General features: G+C 41.8%; 1 protein-coding gene across 4 annotated transcripts; it reads left to right on the plus strand.

Annotated features, from left to right (window-relative positions):
* Window positions 1-2116: 2116 nt before the first annotated feature.
* cdh19 (cadherin 19, type 2) lies at window positions 2117-25704 on the plus strand. 4 transcript variants are annotated; one of them, XM_077509346.1, is made up of 14 exons: window positions 2117-2276; window positions 7745-7854; window positions 7942-8171; window positions 8233-8527; window positions 10539-10658; window positions 11357-11524; window positions 12468-12658; window positions 12749-13002; window positions 16091-16227; window positions 16329-16450; window positions 17303-17420; window positions 19083-19334; window positions 21605-21654; window positions 24006-24096. In XM_077509346.1, exons 3-13 carry the CDS (start codon window positions 7947-7949, stop codon window positions 21619-21621), a joined length of 1899 nt encoding a protein of 632 aa, XP_077365472.1. In that variant the 5' UTR covers window positions 2117-2276; window positions 7745-7854; window positions 7942-7946; the 3' UTR covers window positions 21622-21654; window positions 24006-24096. The 4 variants fall into 4 exon arrangements, with proteins under 4 accessions (XP_077365472.1, XP_077365474.1, XP_077365471.1 ...); XM_077509348.1 differs by having other exon boundaries at window positions 21608-21654; window positions 24006-24089; XM_077509345.1 differs by lacking the exon at window positions 21605-21654 and having other exon boundaries at window positions 24006-25704.
* Window positions 25705-27026: the final 1322 nt, after the last annotated feature.

Genomic DNA, 27026 nt, shown 5'->3' on the forward strand with positions numbered 1-27026 from the left:
CTCGCACCCGGGGCGACATTTACGCCGCCCTGTTTTTTTTAAAAAAGGTATAATGATGGCATCCATTACATGTAGGCGTATAATTAGCTCTGTTGGAATGAATGCACTTGACTTTTAACTCCACCGCAGTGACTAAAATCATCGAGGCCAACGTAGTGTTTTCTTTAGCATGATGGGCATTCAAGAGGGTGGATGATGATGATCAATTGTCCATTCAGGAATTTAATGAGTTTTCTTCGTTTGGCAAACTAGCCTTGCTTGTAGTGGGATGCTTGATGTTAATTTTAGCGCTGTTGCGAGCTGCAACTGGTAAACTGTTTTGCACATGACTTTGAAAGTAGCAGCTGACAAGGAAAGTGCGGTTCACTTTTTATGGCCTCTCTGTTTTCGCAGATTTTTTTTTCCAATTTTGCATAGATTTTTTTACAGTAATGTACCTATTTTATAAAATTTATGAAGGTTTGAACATCGAGAATGAACGAGAGAGAAATGTGAGAAAATGTAAATGCATCGATTAGAAAAGTGTATAAATTATGTGGTTAAGGGGTTTTAGAGCCTTAAAATATTTATAATAAATGTAAAACATAAAGCTAAATACTTGGTGGATTTCATTTGTTGCGGGTATTTTTTTGGGACCTAACCCCAGCGGAATATCAGGGAACGCTGTACATCAGACTTGCTGGACATTTTTATCAACAATGAAGTTTTGCATGGTTTATAGATCACGTTTGTGTAACTAAATGGTAAAAATAAAAATATCCATCCATCCATTTTCTTGACCGCTTATTCCTCACAAGGGTCGCGGGGGCTGCTGGCGCCTATCTCAGCTGGCTCTGGGCAGTAGGCGGGGGACACCCTGGACTGGTTGCCAACCAATCGCAGGGCACACAGAGACGAACAACCATCCACACTCACACGCACACCTAGGGACAATTCGGAGCGCCCAATTAACCTGCCATGCATGTCTTTGGAATGTGGGAGGAGACCGGAGTAAAATAAAAATAATCTTTTTGAAAATTTATTTAGTACAATTTATTTACAGTACCACGTTTTAAAACGACAAAGCAGTGACATGCTTCTGTAAAAGTGCAACGTGTCACAAAACACAACTTACTTTGAAAAGCAAATAACTAAAAAATGTCTTCAATGATACAACACCTGCTGCTCACCTCTTGCTTTTATGGTTTTCCGTCCCCCGCGAGACATTCTATGGCTGCTTTGCCCCGACTGCTCACGTCCACATCAAACCTGGCAAAGTGTGCAGAAACCGTAAAACGAGTCTCGACTGCTTTTGGCCAGGAAATTGTGTTTTTTTTCCATCCATTCAATATTAAAAGATATCCGGCGTTTTGGTATTTTTTGCTAGCGCCGCCTTTTCGCTGCTGTCAAAGAAGACGGCGAGGATATGACGTAGTCAGATAGCCATTTGTGGAGATTTCATTGATATGTGAGATTTTTAACTGAACCCCTCTTGGTCAGTACAAACCAGTTGTGACAATCGTGGGGTGGGGCTGATGTTGGGTCACTTAAAATCAACCGCGGCTCATTTTCTTTACGAGGAGGACAAACCAGTGTCCGGCTTACGGTTGCGCATCCCGAAAGATTTGGTCCCATTCTTTTGTCTCTTTCACTTGACTTTTTAGCGCCACCTTGCAAAAATGAATTGCTTTGCAATCTGGGGATCGTTATCCAGGTTCAAAATTCTAAAAAAAAAAAAAATAATAATTATAGTTGTTTCAGCTGATTCTGAGGTGCAACATTCCATTAAAAACAAAACAAAAAAAAACTCAATTTCGTTGGTCAGTTTTATCAAGTGGAGGCGTGCGTTGCAAATCGCAACCTCCTCGCCTGTTTCTCCCCCTCCTATCACTCGCGCAAGCGTTTGCCTGACAGTGGGGGGAATTATCATCCATCCCCGTTCCAAGAAAGCGCTCAATTGTTCCGCAGAATGACAGCGAGAGAAATAGAAATCCATTGGTACGTCCGGGTTGGCGGTGGGGGGGGCGTGCGGGGTCTTCGAGAGCCCACTATTTGCATGAAGGCCGCGAGTGTCCAGCACAATAGCGCCAGTGTTTGTTCTTTGACACAAAAGCAGGCCGAGAAAGAAGATGTGTGGGGTGGTGCGATGAGGATGAGAAAAGGGGTTGTTCGTTTCTTCTCCGTCTTGATGACCATTTGCCGTTGGGGCCCATTGTGGCGATTCAATCACTCGAAGCAGATTGCGTGGCCCGTTGTCCCCCCAGGTGGTCTCGAGAGCGGCACAAGCAAACAAACAGGTGGGTGTGGCGCGCGGGTACTTTGCCGATCTTTTGTTGGGAGATAATTAGATACGATTTCCAAACACGCAGGGGGGAGGTAATGGCTTACGAAGAAATGTGATGCGGGCTTGCAATAGAGGCCTCGACACAAAGACGGAAAAGGTCATAATAGCTGAACGCAATTTGGAAGCAGTCAGGTGGCTCTTTTGTTTGCAGCGCAACCTGGTTTCTTTAACGTAAACAATATGTGATTTCTGTCGGTTCTTTACGTGCTTTTTTGTTGTTGTTGTTGTTCATGACAATAAGATGTCATTTCATCTTATAATCACTTGAACTTGTTGACTTCCTGGCTTGCAGTCAGGATTTCTATGGAACTTCTGTTTTGACTTGCTACGACTGTTAGCATTCTAGCATCAGCGCTAAAATGATAGTACAAAGTTGTGTTTGGAGAACTTCAAGGATTCAAACACGAGTCTTTTCCTCAGCACATGCTAAGCTACGTTAGCAGTGTCTGAGTTGCTGTCCATTTGCTTTTAAGTAAATTCAAGCTAGCCAAAATATAGTTCATGTATCATACACCAAAAACACAAAATACATCGTCAATCCAGACCATTTTTTTTTACTTTTAAATTAGAAATGATAGAAATGGTTTTGATGTTTCAGATAATAAAAGAAAACAATTTTGATGAACTTCTTTCCACTAAACACAAAGGGGGCCTATTCACTAAAGGTTTGCGTCGCCTTGGCACGGCGCGAACCGGTAAAAATGGAGCAATCCGGGAGCGCCTAATTCACTAAACACGCGCAGATGGGGAAATCCGTCACTAAGTGCTCTGCCAACCAGATTGCGCCCCGGTGCACCGGTGTTATTTGCGCATATGTAAATTAGGTAATTTGCATACATTTGATGCAAAATATGCTCACCCCAATGCAACTGAGACTCATTGATATGCAGCGTCTAATACACTAAGGCCAGCGCGAATAGCCACACCAAGTTTGTGTGACGCAAATAACGTTTATGGAAAGCGTGTATTAACCTGCCGCAACCTCGATCCCGGGATCATGACAGCAGTGCATCTCTGCACGGTGCACGTCACTTTCTGGCTGATCACAGAGAGAGAGAGAGAGAGAGAGAGAGAGAGAGAGAGAGAGAGAGAGAGAGAGAGAGAGAGAGGGAGGGAAGGAGGGAGAGGGAGAGAGAGGTAGAGGGAGGGAGGGAAACATTTTTCTACGTTGGTTTAGGACACATAACGTAACTCGGGCTGATCGGCAATGGCGGGGAGGCATTTTACGATCATTTTTACGTGCCAGATGCATACAGTACGCCCACGGCAACCTCTGAAAATATATTTTCAAAAAACGATCGCACCAATAATTTGTGCTTTATGAATGAATGACGTTGTTGTCGTCCTCTCTGCTCTGTACAGTTTAATGGCGCTATAAACGCTTACTCTCAGTCCAACCTAGCTTTCTGATAATGTCAACTTTCTCGCAACTGTTCCTATACTACCATGTTCTTGACGCAATCCATTGCCATGTGTGGTAAATCAGGTTCAAATTTGCTCCAAGCTGTCAGTTTTGTGGGCGTGTTTGCGCCGGTGTATGATTAGAGCAATGTCCTTAGTAAATAGGTGGATGACTGGGAGCAGACTGTGGGTGCAGTTTGGGGGCAATATTTTGCACTATTACCCGACGCAGCGCATTCTTAGTGAATATACCCCAAAATGTGTTAGCGTGCTAGTGCCAGCACTATTGCTAATGTATTTGTGTTCTCTACATTGAGTGAAAAGTCATTCAGACATTTTCTTTTGGAAAACTTTCATGACTACGTAATCAGGTTTTTACCGTGTATTTCTGTAAAGTTAACTTTTGTGGCATCTGTGGATTCATTTTCCCCTCAAAAGCAAATAAACTTAAAAAAAACGTGTTGATGTGGTTTCACGGCGCCTGATTAACGTCAGTGGGAATTCTCACCGCCAACTGTTTCCGCTCCGTGCGTGCGTAAATAAATAGCGGCAAATTGCTTACTAACAAGTACATGATGCTTTGACATTTCCCTGTTGTTTTTGCTCATTTGGGTCCCGCTTGTAAGACAACAAGCGGCGTGGCGGCGCTGATTGTTTTTACATTGCTCAACTAAAAAAAAAAACTACGTGTCCCAAATGACCAATTAGGACGTTTTGTCTTGGAAGGTTGATCCAAAAGAAGTCAGGCTGAACAGTTGATTTTTTATTTTTTATTTTTTGCACCTTTTGCAACCATTAGCTGACTTACTAACATTGTCCAGAAAAAGTATCTGCAAATATTTAACAGGGAAAAACAGTTTTGTATGAAATTCAACAAGCAATAGAAATAAGCAAGAGAAAAAAAAAACGTTACTTTTCCAAACATTTTACCATTAATAAGTGCTCTTTGTTATTCTAGGCTTCTTTTTTTTATGTATTTATTTATTTATTTATTTATTTATTTATTTATATATTTTTAATAGTGGCCTATTTCCCATCTTCAACAATAATTGTCATCTTGCACAATAGAAATAAACAGATAGACTTGACTTAAATTATAAGTGCCCTTTTCTGTTTCTCTGGGCCTTGTTTGTGCCTTTGGTGCTTTGTTGTAATAACCTCTTTTTAACGATAACTCCAACTTGAACAACAGAAAGAAACAAAACAGCTGCACTTAAAACATCACGTTTCCCTAATACTGTATGTTCCATTTTTTTACAAGGTTTTTTTTCTAGTTTATCTGGGATTATTTTTGCCTTTGGGGTTTTGTTTTAATTTGGTATTTCTTTGTGTAAACGCTAGCCACCACTTTGCACAATAGAAATAAATGACTAAAATTAGAAAGTCACTTTTCCCAGACATTTCCCCTTTTAACGAGGGCTTTCCCTGTTTGCGTGTCTTGTTTTCGATGTTCCTGTTGTATTCTCTTGACCTCTTTTTTTTAATCCTTAATTAAAACTCCCACCTTGCACAATAGAAATAAAAACAACTGCTGGACTTAATATGTCACTGCTAAATAGCTTTTCCTCTAACCTTGGCTAATTTTTGGCATCAGTGTTTTGTTATAAAATGTCTTTCTTTTTCTAATTATAACAGCCACATTGTACATTAGAAATGAACTTCAAAAGTTCATTTTCCATAATGCTATATGTCCCTGCTCAAGAGCTGTTACCGCCTTCAGGGCTTGTTTTTGTCTTTGGTTTTCGTTTTTCTTATCCTTATTGACAACTTCAACCTTGCACAATAGAAATAAACAAAACGGAGCAGACTTAAAAAGTCCCTTTTGCATAATTTGTCTCCTTTAACAAGGGCTTTTCCTGTTTTTACGGGCAGGAAGTTCAGGTTGCAACAAGGTTAATCTGATCATTTCCGCAGTGCAATGTGTGCACAAAGCGGCGCACATATCAGCTTTGACATTGTGCAATGCACCGACACGTCCCCCCTGCCTCCCCCTCCTCAATGTCAGTGCTGCTTGTACCCGAGCGTTGTAATGTCCCGACTCGGGTGGCGGAACGGCATTTCCCGAGGATGCAGCAATGCGGGCGGGAGCATAATGTGACGGTCTCGGTGCGTGCGGTGCTTAACATTGTGCGACCGCCGCTCGTTGTCACGCTGTCATGTGGCAGCCTGCCGTCGCTCGCATACGTACGCTGCCGCCGTAAATAGCAGCCAGCGAGGACGGGCGGGCGGGCGGTTTGGAGGGTTGAGGGGCCTATTAGCCGTAATGAATGGCTGCCAAGCGCGGGGCGAGCTCCTCGCCCGCCGGATGCCATGTCGGCGTCTCGTCTGACAGGAGGAAAATTGACCGTAGGGCACACGGGCGCGTCTTTACCCCTTTGTAATTGATGGATGTAAAAGTAAAGGTTCCTGTTGTAAATCAATCACAGCGTTGCCGCTGTTATTATCGTGCCACCAGACATCACGAGCGGATTCAGCTCACGTGGGTTAAGTAGGAAAGTTTGTTTTCACGTTTGAAAAACTCTTGACTGTACGGAACGTCTGCACATCCTTAAAAAGTGATCCCGATGTTGACAGCCATTTTACAGAGTTTTGACCAGTGGTTCTTAACCTTGTTGGACGTACTGAACCCCACCAGTTTCCTATGCATATTCACCACTTTATTGAAAAATAAAATGTATTTTTTTTCCCCAAATTCACGACATATATAGGCGCGTATATATAGGGTTGGAAATCTACAACGTCGATCTGATCTCTAAACATGTCAAACCACAGTTTTGGTCCATCTGAAACTGTCAAGATGTTGCCCAACGGAAACTCCGATGTGTAAAAACAAAAAGCCTTCTTGTCTTGCTGCTGTTTTTCCCTTTTTGGCTGTGGCTCACTGAAAACAGGCCTTTTGTCCACTTGGGACAGTAGACAAGGTCTGGTATTGTGCGTGGTTTTCTTGGGTCTGGCGTGACGGTGCATGCGAGCCCGCAGCTGACTAATGAAGACTTGTAATGCGATCAATGCCTCCCCGGCTAGACGTGCGTCGATGCTGTGATTACAACGAGGTCAGGAGTGCGAGGGGAGGCAAAGTCGCACCGCTTGGAGCCACTGGGGTAAAACTCGGGAAGAAAGATGTCCTCTATTGTTGTTTACTCACTCTTTGTTGAATTCAATGGCACCTTACACGGCTACTTTGCAATGTTAGCTTTGCGCTAACAAGAGCATAACACAGCCATCCCACCAGCACGTCCTTTGTCAGAAGAAGAACATTCCTACACATTTATTCGTGAATGAGGCCCACTTACTTTACACTGACATACAAACAGTGTTAGCAGTGTTAGCATTTAGCAGTTTTACCTTTAGGTTGTGTTAGCAACATTAGCATGCCACAGCCGTACGTGTATTTAGTAACATTAACTTTGCAATACCATAACTATGTTAGCGTAGCAACACTAGAGTTACACAACAACTCTAACTATGTTAGCATAGCGACATTAGCTTTATTTCAGTAACATGAGCGGACCACCCTCTGACATCACAGCATATTTGTTATTTCATTTCACTTGTTACATATGTCATCATTTATCATGTCAAAATTTTAGCGTTAGTGGCTAAATGGGAAAATTAAAGACCATCCTGTGATGTTTGTGAAATTATTCGTTCCATTCATTTTAATTGTTACAAAGTGTGCTTCATGTTTGCTTTTACACTAAAATCATCCATCACTGTTTAATCAACTCTCTTTATTCCTATCTTATAGCGCTATGCTTGTTTACTAAACATTTATCATGTGCTCTTAATTGCCAAGCGCGCATTTAATGAAACCGAGCCAATTTCTCCACAATAAACTTCCCCCAGCCCCCAATCTTTTGAACGTGCATTTGTACTACAAAGTGCAGAGAGGATTTGGCGTAATTAATGTTTTGGCTTTGAGACCGTTGCATCTTTAATATGCTCATTCTGCAATCTCTGTGAACTGTACAGAAGATTCTCCCGCTGTCGCTAACGTTGGCGCTTCTTGTAAATTTGCAGGGCCATGAATACGCACACAAGATGGGAAACGCCGCTGCCGGGATGGCGACAGATTGGACCGCTGGCGTAAGGGATTGGACGCTGACAACCTCCTGTTGTTTCATTCTTTGGTAGGCCCAGAAAATGAGCATTTAAATTGGGGGTAATTTAAGGATCAGAGGGTTTAAATTTTGTCTCATGTCTCTTCCACTTTAAAGTAAACATGGGAGCTGTAGAGGATACTAAAGTGAGGAGTGTGTTGGCAGCCCTGACGCTGCTGTCCCTGCTGAGCCACACCAACGGCATCGCCGAGGGCCCGGGAGCCCCCCGCCCGGTCCTGGCCCCGGGCCCCAAGTCCGCCGGGCGGCACCATCGCCTGAAGAGAGGCTGGATCTGGAAGCAGCTGTTTGTCCCGGAGGAGGACCCCACGCCTCGCGTCATCGGCCAGGTACTGAACCGCCGCCATGTCCTTCACGCTCCAAACTCATTGAACAAATCTCGTCACGCAGCTGAAATCCGATTCTGACCGCGGGGAGTTTGGCATTCAGTACATCCTGTCAGGGGAAGGCGCCGGTGACGCGTTTGAGATCGACGAGTACTCGGGCGAGATACGGACGCTGAAGAAGCTGGACCGCGAGGAGAAGGCCTTCTACGTGCTCCAAGCGCAAGCCATCAACAGGTTCTCCAAGGAGCCGGAGGAGCCCCAGTCGGAGTTCATCATCAAGGTGCAGGACATCAATGACAACGCGCCGCAGTTCCACAACCAGCCGTACGTGGCCAGCGTCCCCGAGATGTGTCCGACCGGTACGTTGACATTGACTCATTGTGATGTTAGCAATGCAACAATTACATTTGCAATATTAGAATTTTGCTAGCATAGCCACATTAGCTTAGCACTACCATAAGTATGTCAGTTTCGCATTATTTTCAAAAGATAAAAGTGACATTAACGTTACGCGACAATACTCCTGTTAGCAAAGCAATTTGAACTTTACACTAATGCTGCAATGAGTGATTGTTTAAAAATTGATTGTGAAGTGTTAATGATTTTATTTCTCTTAAGTGATCACCGTTTTGTAGTTAACATCCTTTTGTTCAAAAACAGAACAATATTTCAAATTGGAAATGCAGAAAATGAAAATTATATAAATTAGTTATCATTCACTTGGTTTGGTCATGTCAGAAAATAGGCGAACATTCGGTTCATTCTTTTCCAAAGTAAAAGCATGTTTGAAAATGCAAATTTTGATTCAACTCTTACATGGAGGTCTGCAGAAATATGTGAATATTTACTTTTAAGACGCTGAAATTGTGAGCATCTGGTCAATTTTAAAGTTCTAAAACAGTCATCAAAATAGTTGTCAATTAAGTTGATAATTGATTAGTTGTCAGTTAATCGATAAATTGCTCTACCTCTACTTTACATGTTAGCAACATCAGCTTTGCAATGCAATGTTAGCATAGCAACATTAGCTTAGCAATAAGCTAAGTATGTTGGCATAGCAACATTAGTTTGCACAACTATAAGTAATAAATAGTACTAGTAAGTATTGTCACATTAAATCACATTAACTTTGGTCCACCAATAGTATGTTAGTGATGCTAGCTTTGCAAAAACTGAGTTAACTACCATAAGGAGTTTTTTTATGACTGCAAATTATGCTGCCATAATCATATGACATTTGCTCTACTGTAGGCTTGTTAGCGCAGCAATGTTAGCTTTTCAAAACCACAAGTTTGTAGCGTCGTGACGTTGGTTTCATACTTCCATAAGCATATTAGCACATCATTCACTTTGTTAGCAGAGCAACCGCTTTGCGCTGCCCTACAGCATCTCATCCTCACCACAGTCATCGTAAATATGTGCTTTATTATTATTTCCGCAGATGCACTTTTCACGGCAAATTTATATCCTGGCTGCAGATTAAAAGCAGAAGGTTATATGAATGTCTGTCATCTGTCCACATGCAGGAAGTTAAATGTATTGCTTTCTGTTTTGCGGCCCGGATGCCTTTTTCTTCTTAAGTAATGTTATTACAGCCGCTGCCCTTTCATAGCGCAAACATTAGCATTTCAATTTATGTGTAATCTGCTTTTTGCAGTGTAATATATCCCTCCTAATAAATCATAATGTATTTGGCTCGGAATGAGGGAGTGGGGTGAGGGTTGAACGCGGACGGCTTTCGAATACGAAACATGCGGGAAGAGGCAGGAAGAGGAGATTTTGAAAACTCTGAGGTTGGCTGCGAAGGATGAGGCTAACAAGGCAACCCCCGTGCGGACGTTTTGTTTACATGCCTTCCCAGCCAGGCCTGGCGGCACTGGTACATAATGCCAGGGATTTGCCTGGCTCAAATTAAAGCACGTTTTGTTTTTGTAAAAGCAATCACCGCTACCTCACCTTGAAAAACACTTGCTTATCTTAACCTGCTTAGTTAAACAAAATAAAAAAAAAAAAAAAATAATAATAATAATAATAATAATAATAATGCTTGATGGAAGATACACAAATTCATCTGACACATTTCCTGTAGTAAAAAATCAAATCAAATCACTCATTTGTGGCTCTTCTCAATGTCATAGGCGGTTGTAGGATTGACCTCCAACTGTTTCATTTAAAAGTAACACCCAGCTGGTTATATAAGACCAGTTTTCATGAGCTTTTCGAGCCGGCGGTGGCCAGAAATTAGGCGGACGTGGCTTCTTTCAAGTTTTACATGCGGCAAAAAAAAGCCTGTCGTAATCCCTTTATTCCCTGGTTGTGTGGAACTGCTGCCCCCAGCTAGCTGACTGTGACATTGCCCACCCCCACCAGGCACCACCGTGGTCCAGGTGACGGCAACAGATGCTGACGATCCCATGTTTGGCAACAATGCCAAGCTTATCTACTCCATCCTGCAGGGGGAGCCCTACTTCTCTGTGGAGCCAAAAACAGGTACGGACACTAAACGACAGGTCAAGTGGTGACTGATAGCGTAGTGGTACACACAGTTGACTGAATGATGTGAATTCCGAGAACTTGGAAGAAGCTCTAAAAACTAGTTGGTTGATGGTCACATTTTGCAAATGCTCCGCTGTATTTGATTGGTGGCCAATCCAGGTGATGAGCAACGTCCGTGCAGCCCTGGACTCAAAAAGCTATTAGCAAGATGGTCATGGAAATTCGTAATTTATTGGCGACCTAGCCAGGGTGTAGTATTCCTTTTCTCGACAATAATCAGAGATGGACCAAAATAGATGGATGGATCATTCCAAAGACAGGAGAAAAGTTGTTTTTCCTTCTTCACTTTCTAAAGTTAGCTCTCATATATTGATGCTGAGGTGCTCCCCCACCCTTGGACAGATTATTGTTATGCCTGGCAGCGCTTCCCACACACGGCGTTGACCTTTAATGAGCCGCCAAGTGTTTAAATGCAAAGCGATGCGGGATGTGACTGAAGGAAGACTCGGTTGCGCTTGAACCCAAAAACAGCTTTAGGTGGCCGTTTTGCCCCAAGCATCGTTTACCCGACACAGTCGACCTTTCATTTCTTCAGATGCATTTTATAACAACACATTCATTCATGAAGAATTGGTTTATTCCCGTACATTTGTTATTATTGAGCTTGGGGCAGTCATTGGTGGTCTCCGTAGGGATCATCGTGACCTCCTGGCCCGACATGGACCGCGAGGCCAAGGAGCAGTACCTGGTGGTGGTGCAGGTGAAGGACATGCTGGGCCTCAGCGGCGGCTACTCGGCCTCCGCCACCGTCAGCGTCAGCCTGAGCGATATCAACGACAACGGGCCCATCTTCCAGCACCGTGAGTCCCTAACCCAAAACATTTTATTCTGCATATGGATACACATATTTTACACAAATAAGTAGAGATACATAAAAAAACATATTATGACTTAGACTTGGACTTGACTTTATTGATCCCTTTGGGATGGCTCCCTCTGGGAAATTTACATGTCCAGCAGCAATGAGAACAGATAATAAAATAAAAAACTAATTCAATCAATCAATCAATAAATAAGGTTATTACACCAGAGATTGAAATAATAATAATAAGAATAATAATAATAATAATAAGAAGAAGAAGAAAAATAAAATAAAAACTAAAAATTCAATCAATCAATAAATAAGGTTATGTGATCATTTAATTTGTGGACCACCGCAAGGCTCACAGTTTGGTCCCCATTTGTTTGTGTCATTAATTTAAATACCGTTCACCCAAAATGGACAGAAAAGCAACATTGTTGCTATATTTTACATTCTCCATCCATCCATATATCGTATACATCTATCTATTCATTTAGCCTTGATCCTTTCATCCATTTATCTATCATCCGTCCATCCGCAATCTTATCAATCCATCATCGACTTGCGCCTTTGGAATGAAAAGCAAAAAGACTTTGGGGCTAAGAAGAGGGCGTGCTCGTCTGGCTCATCTACATGTCGCCCCTTGGACGGCTCCAATCCTTCACAAGTCTCATCATGACCTTTGGAAACAAACGTTCCCGGTGATAAAGCTCGCCGAACGGATGCTCCGGGAAAGAAATCAATTCTGCAGGAGGGCGGCCCGTCGTCACGTTGCCGCTTATAAATGTTGTATTGCCACAACTGTGCCCTCTGTTTGGTCACATTCTTGCAAATTAGAACCATCCATAATAAAATCCATAAATGAGAATTGTAAACATTACGTATCAGCGTCTTGGCGTCATGGATGTTCCGTTGACACATATCCGTCATCTTCATATCAGATTTATACACCTTCGCCATTCCCGAAGACGCTGTGGTCGGGACCACCGTGGGCAGGGTCAAGGCGGACGATGCCGACATCGGCGTCAACGCCAAGATGAACTACAGCCTGCAGGTGGACCTGGAAGAGAACGCCACCTTCACTGTCCACACTGACCCGCTGACACAAGAGGGAGTGGTCCTGCTGGCCAAGGTGATGGAGTCTCCACGCCGATGAAAAGTCTCGTCCTATTTGGGAAACAACTGGAAATGGCTTTTAACTTGATTCTTTTCAATAATTCAGCCATTGGACTACGAGACCAAGCGGCGCTACGTGATGGTGGTGGAGGCCGTCAACGAGGAAGTGGACCCCCGTTTCCTGCCCCCGGACGAGTTCTCGGACCGGACCACGCTGAAGATCATGGTGGACGACGTGGACGAGCCGCCCGTCTTCCTTTCGCCGCTCTACGAGTGGAAGGTGGCGGAGAACGCGGCGGCGGGGATCGCGGTAGGCGTGGTCAGCGCCCGGGACACCGACGCCGCCAACGAGGCCGTCAGGTAACTTTTAAGCAACAAGCTCACTCTAGTGGTTGGTGAAAGAATCACTGAATGAAATGTTCAAACTGTGAATCATGTCACAGTGGTTTAATTTTTTCTAACTTGAGTACACTCTCTAAAAACAATTGGGTCAAAAATAACCCAAATTGGTTTCAAAATGAGCCGATTCAGCTCTTTGAGTTATTTAATAACCCACAAAGTAATCCATTCTGTTGGGCTGTTTGTCGCTTATTCATTTGACCCAACTTTTTTGGTTAATTTAATAACCCGATTGAATTGGGTCAAAATTAATCAACTCAACTGTAAGTTATTTAAATGTGCTTATGCTAATTTGTCAATTCATTGGGTTGTTTTTTGGGTTATTTATTTGACCCAACTATTGGGTTGATTTCATAACCCAATTGAATTGGGTCAAAAACGAATTGACTCAACTGTAAGTTATTTAAATGTGTTGATTACACTTTGTCAATTCATTGGGTTGTTTTTTGGGTTATTCATTTGACCCAAGTTTGGGTTAATTGAATAACCCAATTGAATTGGGTCAAAAACGAATTGACTCAACTGTAAGTTATTTAAATGTGTTTATTACATTTTGTCAATTAATTGGGTTGTTTTTTGGGTTATTCATTTGACCCAAGTTTGGGTTAATTGAATAACCCAATTGAATTGGGTCAAGCATGAACCTACCCAGCTTTGTCAGTTATTTAACCCAAAAAGGCTCAAATTAAATTAATGATTGACCCACAAAGCAACTGTTGTTGGGGGTTGCTTTGTGGGTCGTTAATTAATTTAATGAATTAAGTGAATAACCCAAAAAGTTAGGTTGGTCCCTTTTTCTTTTTCTTTTTTTTACCCAATTTTGGTCAGGTTGTTTTTAGAGTGAGTTCCGTCGTCTTTAAATTTTATGTGCAATATATTTTGATGTTTGACTCACTCACTCACTCACTCACTCACTCACTCACTCACTCACTCACTCACTCACATCATGCTTCTCCCAGGCGGAGAAGTGAACCGGCACCAAAGGAAAGTGACGGTTCCACTCCTCCACCTGGAGCCCGTAGTTGGAATTTGTATTCATATTCTAATGTTGGTCATGAAGTTGTTACTTGGCTTAACTGATTGCAGCCGCTACCAAGCTAACGTGTTGTTACTATCGTTTGTAACCAAACTTCAGGCGTTTCACATAAACACAACAAATCAATACTGAACTCATGCTCAGTCCTGTGGGCAATTTTTCATATTTATCACAAAAAGTGTCATTTGTTTGATTTGATTGATGTTTGAAAATGGAAAGAACAAATGATGCGCAGATTATTTTCCTCCACGCGGTGAAAAATGATTCCATTTCAAATGGTGTTACTTCCTGGGTGCATCCCTTTTTTACCCTTGATCTCTGCATCCCCACCCGTACACGGTCATATTTATCTCATATTAGTTTAGTTGGAAATGAGCCCCGCTGAATAAATCATCAGGATTTTTTTTTCCCCCTTCCTACCTCACAGGCTTTTCCTATCTATTGCGGTATTATCACAAAGCGACGTTAGCCAGGACGTGGGAATGTAATAAAGCGCCCTGCGAGGCGGCGTACGGAATTGAGATTTGATGTCATTTGCAAGTGAGGCACGTTTTCCTGCCTGGAGTCCGTCGGCGGCGAGCTTGCCAGTGGCAGGTGCCGCACATCATCCGCCGCCCGCCGTCCATTAGTGTCCCTTTGGTGACGCCGCCGCCGTGATGAATACATCCTGGCTGACATTTTAGGGCTTTGCAAAGTTCCACTAAAAATGATGAAGTTTTGCTCTCGTTTCCCGCGTTGTTAGCGGTTCATTACGTTGGCGTGACGCATAATAGATGATTGTGGCGCTACTGTACTGTGATGTCAACGTGCTGCTTGTTTGGACTGATACGGATGCCTCCATTGTCTTGCACTAAGACGTTTTTATGGCTCTATTTGTTCCACACACAACGACACGGTTCAGTGTCTCTCATATATGGGCAAAAGTATTGGGACAGTATACGTATATTTACGCATTGTGATTCTGAGAAACATAGTTTTGCAATACATTTGAACTTTTTTACTGCCACACGTTATAAAAAAAAGTTTAATATGACAAAGGCTTTGATCATTTACGTCAGGGGTGTCCAAACTTTTTCCTTTGAGGGCCGCATACAGTATAATCGAAGGATGCTAGGGCCAATTTGAAATTGTCTGATTTTATTAAACATGCTAAAACGAATAAGTCAATTAATATTGTACAATAGTTTAGCTAGTTATTTTTAAACGGGACAGTTCAGAAATGTTCTTGATTTTGGGGTGGCCCACACACCTGTATCCCACAAGAATAGATCTGCCCCATCTCTGAAACAATCTCCACATTCAGAATCAAAGGAAGAGTTGTCGGTAATAAAATGACAAATTTTAAATCACTTGAGGATCTTAGTTGATCATTAATGTGATGTGTTCACAAATTAGACCTTGACACAGACAGCGGAACATGGAGGAAAGCAGTTTTGCTTCTGGAACTGAAATCACTGACTTAATTAATTAAAATACAAAAAGAAATATTTATGTTTTAGATTTAAATAGTTTCTTGGCATATCCAGAAAAACAGGTTGTGTCAAAATTAATTTTTTGTATATGCTGAGGGCCGCTAAAAAATACATGGCGGGCCGCAAATGGCCCCTGGGCCGTAGTTTGCACACCACTGATTTACGTCATCCTTGACAAAGTTCGATTTCATCAGATTTCGTCATGTTTCATTGTAATTTCATACACCGGCAGCCCATTGAAAAGAGATACAATGCTTCCATATGTTGGCCATAGTTAGTGAGTGTTTTTGATTCCATAATCCATTGACCAGGCAGCGGTGCACTTAGACATTGCACTGCCTATTGATTAACAAAAAAACAAAACGTAGTTGACGTCATTTTATGGCGGCATACATCATGATTTTACTCATCGTTATTAAACGTTTTTGGCGGTCAAAGAGTTAATGGAAGATAAATATTTGATTAATTGATGAAATAATCGCGTAATTGACTCTAAAAGAATCCAATAGTGTCAAGGCCAAATCTGTGATCCCTCCGCCAGATACTCCTTCGATAAACACAACAAGGCGGCAAAGTCTTTCAGGATCGACCCACTCAACGGAACCATCACCCTCACCAAGCCTCTAGACCGCGAGACGTCCGCCTGGCACAACGTGACCGTCGTTGCCAAAGAATCCAGTAAGTGCCACACCGTGCAACACATTTATCAGTCTCCAGAGGAATGTGGATGGTCAAGTATTGATATGCTAGCTAACGTCCGGCCGCTCCTCCTCTCTTAGCGCAGAAGCGTTTATCCTCCTCGGTACTGGCGTCCATCAAGGTGCTGGACATAAACGACAACGCGCCGCAGCTGGCCGGACGTTACCAGCCGTATATCTGTGAGGGGACGCAGGCGGGAGAGGTACGGACGTGATCGAGTGCCGATATGCCGATAAGTGTCGATATTTCTTCTTTAATCGACAACTTATCGACTAAATGTTTTGAGCCATTTTTTAAAACAAAATTGTACAAATCCTCAGATTTCTCTCAACCGTAATTATTTCCCCATTGTGGCTACCTATGGGGTATATGCCACGGAAGAGGCGGGACGTGATTTTGCACATCAGTTTGTGTCCGGTCCGGGTTGTGAACGCGCAACCGAGGGGCACAAAGTTGGAAGCACAAGTATTTTGATGCAGCAAAAACAGTCCCGCCTCTTCCGTGGCATATACCCCATAGATGCCTACAACTATTCATGTCTACTGTTAGCACGATTAATGGCAGTCACTAGTTGTGACATAGTCAGTAGCATTATGTCACGTGGACGAATTTATGCCGTCACCATCGATGAACAAGTCAAGTCAGCTATAAGCCAGTGATGATAATGTGTTGACGGCGCCTCTTATCTCATTTATGATGCATTTACGAACATCGGTGGAGTTAGTCGTCAGCAATAATGTGTCTACAAGTCAACTCAACTACAACCTGCCCTGTTGATGATTATTTACTGCGCTCGTTACATTTCTTTCCGTCACCTTGGTCCAGTCAGTAGCGTTAGTCGTTAGCAACCATATGTCATGTAGTGTTGTTGTTGTGTTGTTGTTGGACTTGCCGCGGGCGCCGGCAAACCCACGCAGCGTTCCTGTCCACATCCATCCAATTTGTTTTTTGAAGCACGCCGGCCCTCGCAGATTTCCCGAGCCGCGTTTCAGTCCTGGCCTCTCAGCCTCTCGCATTGTCTTTTTTTTGTTTTGTTTTGTTTTGTGTGTCTCAGCTCATTCAGCTGCTCAGCGCCACCGATCCAGACGAGCCGTCCGAGGGTCACCATTTCTACTTCTCCATGGTCCCCGACAAGCACATCAATCCCAACTTCACCATTCGGGACAACCAAGGTCCCTTCGCCTCCAACTCTTGCACATATTGTAGCATTTCTCTCATATATATATATATATATATATATATATATATATATATATATATATATATATATATATATATATATATATATATATATATATATATATATGTATATATATATATATATGTGTGTGTGTGTGCGTTTGTGTTTTATTGCTAGTCACCAAATGACAAAAAAAAAATTGTCAGAATATGACAGCGGAAGGTTGAAGGCAGCAAACTATTAAACTTGAGAAACACATTCAATAGAATGGAAATCTATTGGCAGGAAGCTGACCTTTTTATTAGGGATGTTTAATAAAATCTCTCCCCTCAAAAAAAAAACAAAAAAGATAACTGATAATTCAGGGTTTCCTCGGGTCAGTATATAATAAATAATAAATGTTGTAATTTACAGTAAACTGAACGGAATCAACTGAAGTCCAGGAGTCAGCTTCAAGTTCCAAATACCGGTTGCTCTGAATTAGAAAAGAAAAAATGTAGTGTTCCTTCCACCAATGCCCAACATGAATCACTAATGCCACATAGTGGCAGTACATTATCTCAACACCAAAGTATGATTCAATCTTTCACACATCTTTTAACCATAACTATAACTTTATGAATTGCTTGCTATACAATTACTCTATCGCTAAACTAAAAGATACGTTTGTATTTGGTAACCATGTTTGTTTACTTTTATGTTAACAAAAGTGTGAAGGACTTGAAAAATATATTTTATTGTGCATTACGAACAGATACGTGATTAATTTACGATTACTATACAATTGCTGTACCAATAAACTATAAAAGATACTACATTTGTATTTGGTAACCATATTTGCTCACTTTTATGTTAATTAACAAAAAGTATGAAACACTTGAAAAATATATTTTATTGTGCATTTCGAACAGATACATGTGATTAATTTACGATTAATCACAAGTTAACTATGGGAATTCTCGATGGCCGGTCTGCCTCTGTACTTGCCAATCCCTAAAAAAAAAAAAAAAAAAAAAAAAAAACATCCGGCGGGCAAATATTCCGAAAAAAGAAACAAACAAAAAATACAATACTATGCTGATACTCCAAATGGTTCAGCAACTGCTTCAAAGTTACGGTGCACCTTTTTTTGGTAAAATAGTTTTTGGTAAAATTGCCCAAAAAAATAAGGAGTTTTAAATTAACACGTTTTGAAAATAAGCTCAAACCATGACTTTTAAATGCTCAAATCTGTTTTTTATATACACAATTCAAGTCATCGTGAAAACCTGACCTGATCTCTCACGTCAATCTGCTGAGCGTTGACCAACAATAAGTGCAGCCAAAAAGTGACTTTTGCTGTTTTTGGAAAAAGGAAGGCGCTCGAGCTGTTGCCGCTGCTCAATCCGCCGTCCGTTTTGGTGCCGCGTTCCCTTCGTAAAGCTCCAGCAAGTATTGAAACGGGATATTCCAAATGTGCTTTTACACACGCTGAATATTTCATTTTCTCACTCAGCTTTGAAATGTGTTCCATATTCACCCCGGCAGATTATTCCCCCCCACACACACTAAAAATATCAGCACTCACATGTTTTTTTCAAGCACGTTGACTGAAAAGTATAACAAACTCCCCTCCTCTCCTTTGCTCTCCCTCTCCCCTCGCTGTGGCCTGTAGACAACACGGCGGGCGTGGTGGCACGCAGGAGCACGTTCACCCGCAGGGAGCGCAGCCGCTACCTCCTCCCCGTGGTGGTGACGGACAGCGGCTCGCCCGCCCTGTCCAGTACCACCACGCTAACCGTTAGCGTGTGCAGCTGCCGGCCCGCCGGGCACTGTCCTTCCGGAGGGGTGGCGGCCCTGGCCCTGTCCATGGGGGTCAGCCCGCAGACCTTCGTCACGCTTCTCGTCTGCCTGCTCGTGGCCGCAGGTGAGCCGCAGACAAAAATCGGACTTCACAAGCTCGAAAAAGGAAGTGTGAGAATGACAGCATTGTGCTGAAAAATAAAGCACTGCGCAAAGTGAAAGCCTGAAAAGGAAGCACGGTGTGACAAAGCGCGACATCAATATGCAGCACAAAAAAGCCTTGAACAAAAAAATAAAATCACTCAAGTGCTCGTCTTTTCATGACGACGGCGACGTCGCCGCACCTGTTAGTTCGGAGGTGAACTCTCTGCCAATGGATTGTTTTTTTCGGGGTTGAAAAGGATTTTGCTGAATGAGATGTGACATGTTAAGCGGTGGAAACAGAGAGGACCACACAGCGTCTGATTACTAATTTTATCTTGAGGAGGATCAGTGTCCTCCGGAGTCTCAGACGTGACATCAGAATAACCAATCCCCCACTTATTCATCTTCCTTTTTTACCCAATCCTCCACTTTCTTTACCTATTCCACCAGTTATTCACTTTTTTAAAACCCTACTTATTTACATTTCTTTTTTGTGATCCCTTATTTGTTCCCTTTTTTTTTACCCAATCCCCCACTCATTCATTTTTTTACGTGATCCCCTAATTTTTCTTTTTTTTTTTACCCAATCCCCCCACTTTTTCCACTTTTTTTTTTTTTACCTGATCCTCTGATTTTTCACTTTGTTTTTTTTTGTTTTTCTACCCAATCCACCACCTAATTTTTTTTACGTAATCCCCTGATTTTTTTTTTTTACCCAATATCCCACTTATTCAATTTTTTTTTACCCGATCCCCTGATTTTTCACTTTTTATTTTTTTTAAGCAACCCCCCACTTATTCATTTTTTTTTACCTGATCACCTGATTATTTTTTTTTACTTTTTTTTTTTACCCAATCCCCCACTCATTCATTTTTTTACGTGATCCCCTAATTTTTCTTTTTTTTTTTTTACCCAATCCCCCCACTTTTTCCACTTTTTTTTTTAACCTGATCCTCTGATTTTTCACTTTGTTTTTTTTTGTTTTTTTACCCAATCCACCACCTAATTTTTTTTACGTAATCCCCTGATTTTTTTTTTTTACCCAATATCCCACTTATTCAATTTTTTCTACCTGATCCCCTGATTTCATTTTTTACTTTTTTGTTTTTTTACCCAATACCCCACTTATTCAATTTTTTTTTACCCGATCCCCTGATTTTTCACTTTTTATTTTTTTTAAGCAACCCCCCACTTATTCATTTTTTTTACCTGATCCCCTGATTTTTCACTTTTTTTTTTTTACATAATCCCCCACTTATTCATTTTTTTACCTGCTCCAATGCTTTTTCCAATGCTTTTTTTTTTTTTTTTACTTTTTTTTGTGCCGTATCCCCCACTTATTCATTTTTTTTTACCTGATCGCCTGATTTTTTTTTTTTTACTTTTTTTGTACCCAATCTCCCACTTATTCATTTTTCTACCTGATCCCTTGATTATTTTACTTTTTTTTTTACCCAATCTCCCACGTATTTAATATTTTACCTGATCCTCTAATTTTTCACTTTTTTTTTTTTACATAATCCCCCACTTATTCATTTTTTTACCTGCTCCAATGCTTTTTTTTTTTTTTTTTTGCTTTTTTTGTGCCTAATCCCCCACTTATTCATTTTTATTTACCTGATTCCTTGATTTTTTATTTTACTTTTTTACTCAATCCCCCACTTATTCAATGTTTTACCTCTGATCCTCGGATTTTTCACTGTTTTTTTTTTTTTTTTTTACCCAATCCTTCATTTATTCATTTTTTTATGTGATCCCCTGATTTTCACTTCTTTTTAAACCAATCCCCCACTTATTCACTTTTTTTTTTTACCTGATCCCCTGATTTTTTAAACTTTTTTTGTAACCTAATTTCACACTTATTAAAATTTTTTATACCTGATCCCCTGATGTTTTACTTTTTTTTTTTTTTTTTTTTTACTTATTCACAACTTTTCGTTCTCAAGCCCCCACTTCTTCACTTTGTTTTTATTTACCTGATCCCCCGTGTACTGTATTGACTTTTTTTGGGGGACCCAACTTCCGTTTTTTACAGAACCCTCTTCTTGTAATTACTCAGTATTTTCACTATTCGCAGTTGTGCCCATTCCCACTCCCCCGCGACAAGTGGGGGTCCATTGTACATATAAATCAAAGTATCACAGTGTTTTGTCATCTTAATTAAAAGCATTTTCCCCCATGCCCCATGCCCCCTTCCACTGACCCCCACTTAAAAAAAAGGGTGCAGATTTGTTGGTTTTTCTTTCCCAGCAGATCCGCTGCGCTAGAGCATCCACCTGCTCCTGCCGTCGTCATGGCAAGTACGCAAACGTCCGCTCACGGCGGGAACGTCCCACTAACAGACGCAACGAACACGCGCTGGCGCTCTCGCAAAGCCGTCTCGAGCCGTCTTTGTGACGCATTGCAGCCGAGTGAGCGAGCGAGCGCCGTCGTCGTCCCCGCCACGCTGACGACGTCTCCGGCATAGTGACGAGCTTCATTATGACCTCTGCTGCTTGGTGTGGTCCCCGCGCCCACGCTATGAAAGATTAATGGCCATGCCCGCTATGCTAACACCCCTGACGGATGAGAGGTGTGCTACAAAAAGAAAAAAAAAGAAAAGAAAAACAAATGTTGAGTGCAACGGCTTATCTCCCTCGAAGGTGCTCTTTTTTTTTTTTTTTTTTTTTTTACACCCTTGTTTGGGAGCATACGCTGTGTGGACAAAAGTTTTGGGACACACCTCTTGAACTCATGACCTGTCGACCAATCATTGCTCAGTTTACTGACCAGACCCAGAAAACAGGTGAGCCATGATTGGTCGTTACCTACTTCCTCAGCACAGGTGATGTCATCATTTGTCGACAGCAAGTAGAAAAATTACTTTTTAAAGGTATTAATTGTACATGGGAAATAATGAAGTTACCACATTAATTATAGACGAAATATTAACTTTCCACTGCTGACAATTATTCAACGAGTCAAGTATCCCTTTAACGTGTGTTTCCCAACCATAACCAACTAAAAAACCTTCAGTCAGGCCCATGGACACTATTGTCATCTTTTTGGCTCCACATATCTCCACAATGGATATGACATGAAACGAGCAAGACTTTCTGCTTGACTTCCAAATCAGGTGAACAAATGTTTTCAAATATGATTCTCACTTTGGAATAAATAAAATGAAAGTAATCTCCGGTTCGAGTCCTGGCTCGGACCTTCCTGGGTGGAGTTTGCATGTTCTCCCCGTGCCCGCGTGGGTCTTCTCAGGGTACTCCGGTTTCCTCCCACATTCCAAAGACATGCATGGCAGGTTAATTGGGTGCTCCGAATTGTCCCTAGGTGTGCGTGTGAGTGTGGATGGTTGTTCGTCTCTGTGTGCCCTGCGATTGGTTGGCAACCAGTCCAGGGTGTCCCCCGCCTACTGCCCAGAGCCAGCTGAGATAGGCACCAGCAGCCCCCGCGACCCTTGTGAGGAATAAGCGGTCAAGAAAATGGATGGATGGAAAATGAAAGTAATGGAACAAGTGGCTGGTCAGCTGTTCCGTGGCGACCATTTTGAATTTCTTGATGTCGTGAAAGCAACAGGGTGAATTCTCAAATGTCTTGGGGAATATTCAGAATTAGTCTATCAATCGATCAATCAATCAATCATCAGACGGTGCTTAACAGTGCAGATGGACAATAGCCTGAAGCATACCGTGAAGACTAGGAGTGTGACGATATATCGATATCGCTATAAATCGGGACACTTTGTCTCCCGACAGATTATCGATACGCCTACGCAAGTATCTCGATATTTGTGGTTAATATATAGCCACCATAACGGCTCCATTGTTCATGACTTATTGAGCAATTACTTGGCGGGCCACCTGGGGGAGCACCATAAGAGTGGTGGGGAAATGGATGGAAGTCTTCAGGGGAAGAAGACGCATGGGCTTAGTTTTTGTATTATTATTATTATTATTGTTTTTTATAATTATTATTATTACTATTTATTTTTATTCAATTACATTTTATATACATTATATATATATGTTCTGTATTTATATTTATATGATTTTATTATATTTTGAATTATTACTTTTTTAAAAATTTGTATTTGTATTTTATTTTTATTTGATTTTGTTGTTTTATTTGTATTATTTATTGATATTGTAATTATTTTTTTAATTTGCATTTTATATATATTATATATATTTATGTTATGTATTTATATTATATTTATATAATTGTTATTATATTATGAAGTATTACTTTTAAATTTTTATTATTTATTTTTAAATTATTTATTGATATTTATTATTATTATTATTATTATTATTATTATTATTATTATTATTATTATTATTATTATTATTATTATTATTATTATTTCATGGTTAGTTTTATTGTAGATTATTGTGGATTTATTACCTGAGCAATATAGCGAGAATCGCGGTATCGTCATATGATGAAAATCAGTATCGTGAGCCTTGTATCGCATATCGTATCGTATCGTAAGGTAGCCAGAGATTCCCACCCCTTGTGAAGACCATAGTCACACATAAGAAGAATCAAAAGTGCACGTCAAGCACATCGTGACCTTGTTGACAGCCGAAAAAGATGAGGATTGTGTCCATTTATGAACCCGACGACTCCCTGATCTAACGACGCCATTTTGTGTCTGCAGCCTCCTCGGTCGTCACGCTGTTGCTGTGGCGACGCAGGCGCAAGCAAAAGATGGCGCGCAAGAAGGCCGGCGAGCTGGAGCTGCCCGACACCGTATCCCAGAAGGTGTTGCACTACGCCCAGGTGGGCCGGGACCCCCCGTTCGTCCCGCTGCGCCCGCACCCCAGGAGGCGCGAGAGGCGTCTGGCGCGGGAGGAGGTCCGGGCCAGCATCCGCATGTCCCTGCGCGAGTCCCACCTGGTGGGACCCGAGGACGACGTCTTCAGGCAGTTCATCCTGGACCGGCTGGCCGAGGCGGACGCCGACCCGCTCGCGCCGCCCTTCGACCGCCCGACGACGTACGCTTACGAGGGCTCGGGGTCCTCGGCCGGCTCGCTCAGCTCGCTCGAGTCGGGCGGCGGCGGCGGCGGCGAGAGGCCCGCCCCCGCTCTCAAGTCTACCTGGGCCAGACTGTCGCCCTGGTACGGCGGTGGAGGCGAGGAGGACACCGTCTTCTGAGGACCGAATATCAGGTGTGACGAGACTGCACTCAAATGGTTTGCTTCTCTCACGCTTGGGACTCTTTTTCAGGTTCACTGCTGTCACAATTTGTCATGCTCGTATCTGAGCTTCATTTTGGGGGTTTTGTGCTTCCTATTTTTCCTTTGTGCTGCTTTTTCAGACTTTTGCATTCATCATTCCTTTCCTCTGCCCCTTTCCCAGACTTTTGTTTAGCATGCTTCTGTTTACAGCTGGGTATCCATTCTAATTTCCTCAATTGGTTCCATTTCGATTCACAAGAGTTTGATTCGATTTCGATTTTTACCCATTCCATTCGTTATGGAGCAACAATTCCTCTTAAAGGTGCATTGCGCCGTTTAAAAAGGTAATGTTAAAAGGAATACGTGACTCATTGAGCCATTTTCAGCAGCAAAAAGTTAATATTTTGTCTGTTATTAATGTGGTCACTTCATTATTTGTCATGTACAATTAATACCTTTAAAAACAATTGTTTTCCTGTTGCTGTCGACTGATGATGACATCACCTGTGCTGAGGAAGTAGGTAATGACCAATCATAGCTCAGTTTGCTGACCAACCCCAGAAAACAGGTGAGCCTGCAGGGCCTGCAACATGGCCCTGGTTGATCTCTTATACTCTACTCTGTGTTTGTAATAAGTACCATTGCTTCGACCGTTCTCTGCAGTTCAGAGGCTGCATCAAAAGCCCTCTCTATGCTCGAGCATTAAAAAAACAAACAAAAAGAAAAAAAATACGTCTTTGGGAACATGGTGATATTTAGAATAGAACATATTTATACGTTTTTGGGAGCAAATGAGTTAATGACACCCAGTTTACTGTAAAACTAAGCAAGAAACAAGACATTTTAAAATCAATGAATAATAGTTTCATTAATCGAGAGTTCCATCAATTTTTTTTTCTATAATTGTCCAGCCCTAATTACATTTAATTTATGTAAAAAATGTAACCTGAAGTTTTGCCATGTTATTGTGCAGTTCTTGTATGCTTTAACAAGTTGCATATTATGATGTTTCTTGTTCCTGTATTATTCTCCCCGTGTAAGAAGACCTCCAGTATTACTGACCTGTAAATTTTCATTACATGATGCAATTTACAATGGAATATTTTATACGGCGGCGGGTGCGAACGCTCGTCGTAATTCACGTGTGAGCGTGTGCGGCAATGTGTTTTTCTAAATAAAGATCATATTTCCTGGACGGCTTTCAGGTCATAAATATGCATTATTGGGCGGCCAGTGAAATCGCTGACAGCCAATCAGCGGCACATTGTACCCGAGCAAAAGTTCCTCATTTCAAATGTATAAAGAAAAAAAAAAAATACAGCGTGCATAATGATGAGCGTTAGCAGCGTGGGTGTCAGCTCGCGGGGTAATTGCGTGGCAAGAGCGTCCCCGCCCCTCTTCCGGCTCGCTAATTGGGCTGAAGGTCAGACGCCGGCGAAATTGCGCCTGACTGACGAAGGGAAGTGCCAAGAAAGACTAAAGTCTAACTTTTGTTCCCTCGCTGAGCCTTTTTGTGCGCTAAAGTGTTCGACTCAGCTGAGCCACTTCAGCCGAGACGTTCGTTTTGTGTTGTTTTTTTATTTTTTATTTTTTCCCCCCCACCCACTTGGCCTTTTAGATTCGTCAAAGTGGCCCCCGTAGACGCGGGGGGTTCACCTGAAAAGGGGCCTTTCAAGGCAGCCGGTACAAAGGCGATTGATTTGGGTTCCGTGACGCTTGTCTTCAATCGCGGTCGAGTCACTCGGGCTCCTGTTGTCCTTTTGAAAGGCTCCAACACGCGGGGTAAAACCGACGCTAATTTCAACTCGCAGGACCTTCTTTTTCTTTCGCGTAATTATATCCATTACGGCAGCCTTCATCTTCAGCACAAAGATCCGAGTGAGTCATTTTCAGATGGGCAACTCCAACTTTTCAGCTGTGAACAATTTAAGCTTTTTGACAGCAATGGAACTGATCAAAATGTCGTTCTTTCACCTTGAAATTTGAGGACTTTTATAAGTATTGGAAATATTTTAAAACTGTATTCTTTTGTGCAGGTTACATAAAAGAAAAAGGTCATTAAATGGATTTTGCAGCCTCAAAGGGATACTTCACTTATTTATCCCATTATAGCAATAAAAAGTTCATATTCTTCACGTACAATTAGTACCTTTAAAAACACATTTTGCAACTTGCTGTCGACTGAAAATGACATCACAAGGGCTCAGGTAATCAATCACAGCTCACCTGTTTTCACGGTTTGGTCATGTGACATTCACAAGCTGAGCTGTGATTGGTTACCTGAGCCCTTGTGATGTCATTTTCAGTCAAGCGCAAGTTGCAAAATGTGTTTTTAAAGGTATCAAATTTATTATAGGCAAAATATTAATGTTTGCCCGCCAAAAAATGGCTAAATAAGTAAAATATCCCTTTAAAGCAATACAACACTTAAAATTCACGCTTTATATAAGTTGCTGTTTTGTACAAAAGCACAATATTATATGAGCTCTTTTATTTTATTT

Source organism: Festucalex cinctus, chromosome 20, assembly GCF_051991245.1.
Source record: "Festucalex cinctus isolate MCC-2025b chromosome 20, RoL_Fcin_1.0, whole genome shotgun sequence".
NCBI lineage: Eukaryota > Metazoa > Chordata > Actinopteri > Syngnathiformes > Syngnathidae > Festucalex > Festucalex cinctus.

What these genes read in the sequence shown, in the direction of transcription:
- cdh19 (XM_077509345.1), top strand. Translation starts at nt 7,947, where the DNA reads ATGGGAGCTGTAGAGGATACTAAAGTGAGGAGTGTGTTGGCAGCCCTG. An exon ending in CGGGCCCATCTTCCAGCACC is followed by an intron (nt 11,525 to 12,467) that starts GTGAGTCCCTAA and finishes TCTTCATATCAG; the next exon opens with ATTTATACACCTTCGCCATT. An exon ending in CACCATTCGGGACAACCAAG is followed by an intron (nt 17,421 to 19,082) that starts GTCCCTTCGCCT and finishes TGTGGCCTGTAG; the next exon opens with ACAACACGGCGGGCGTGGTG.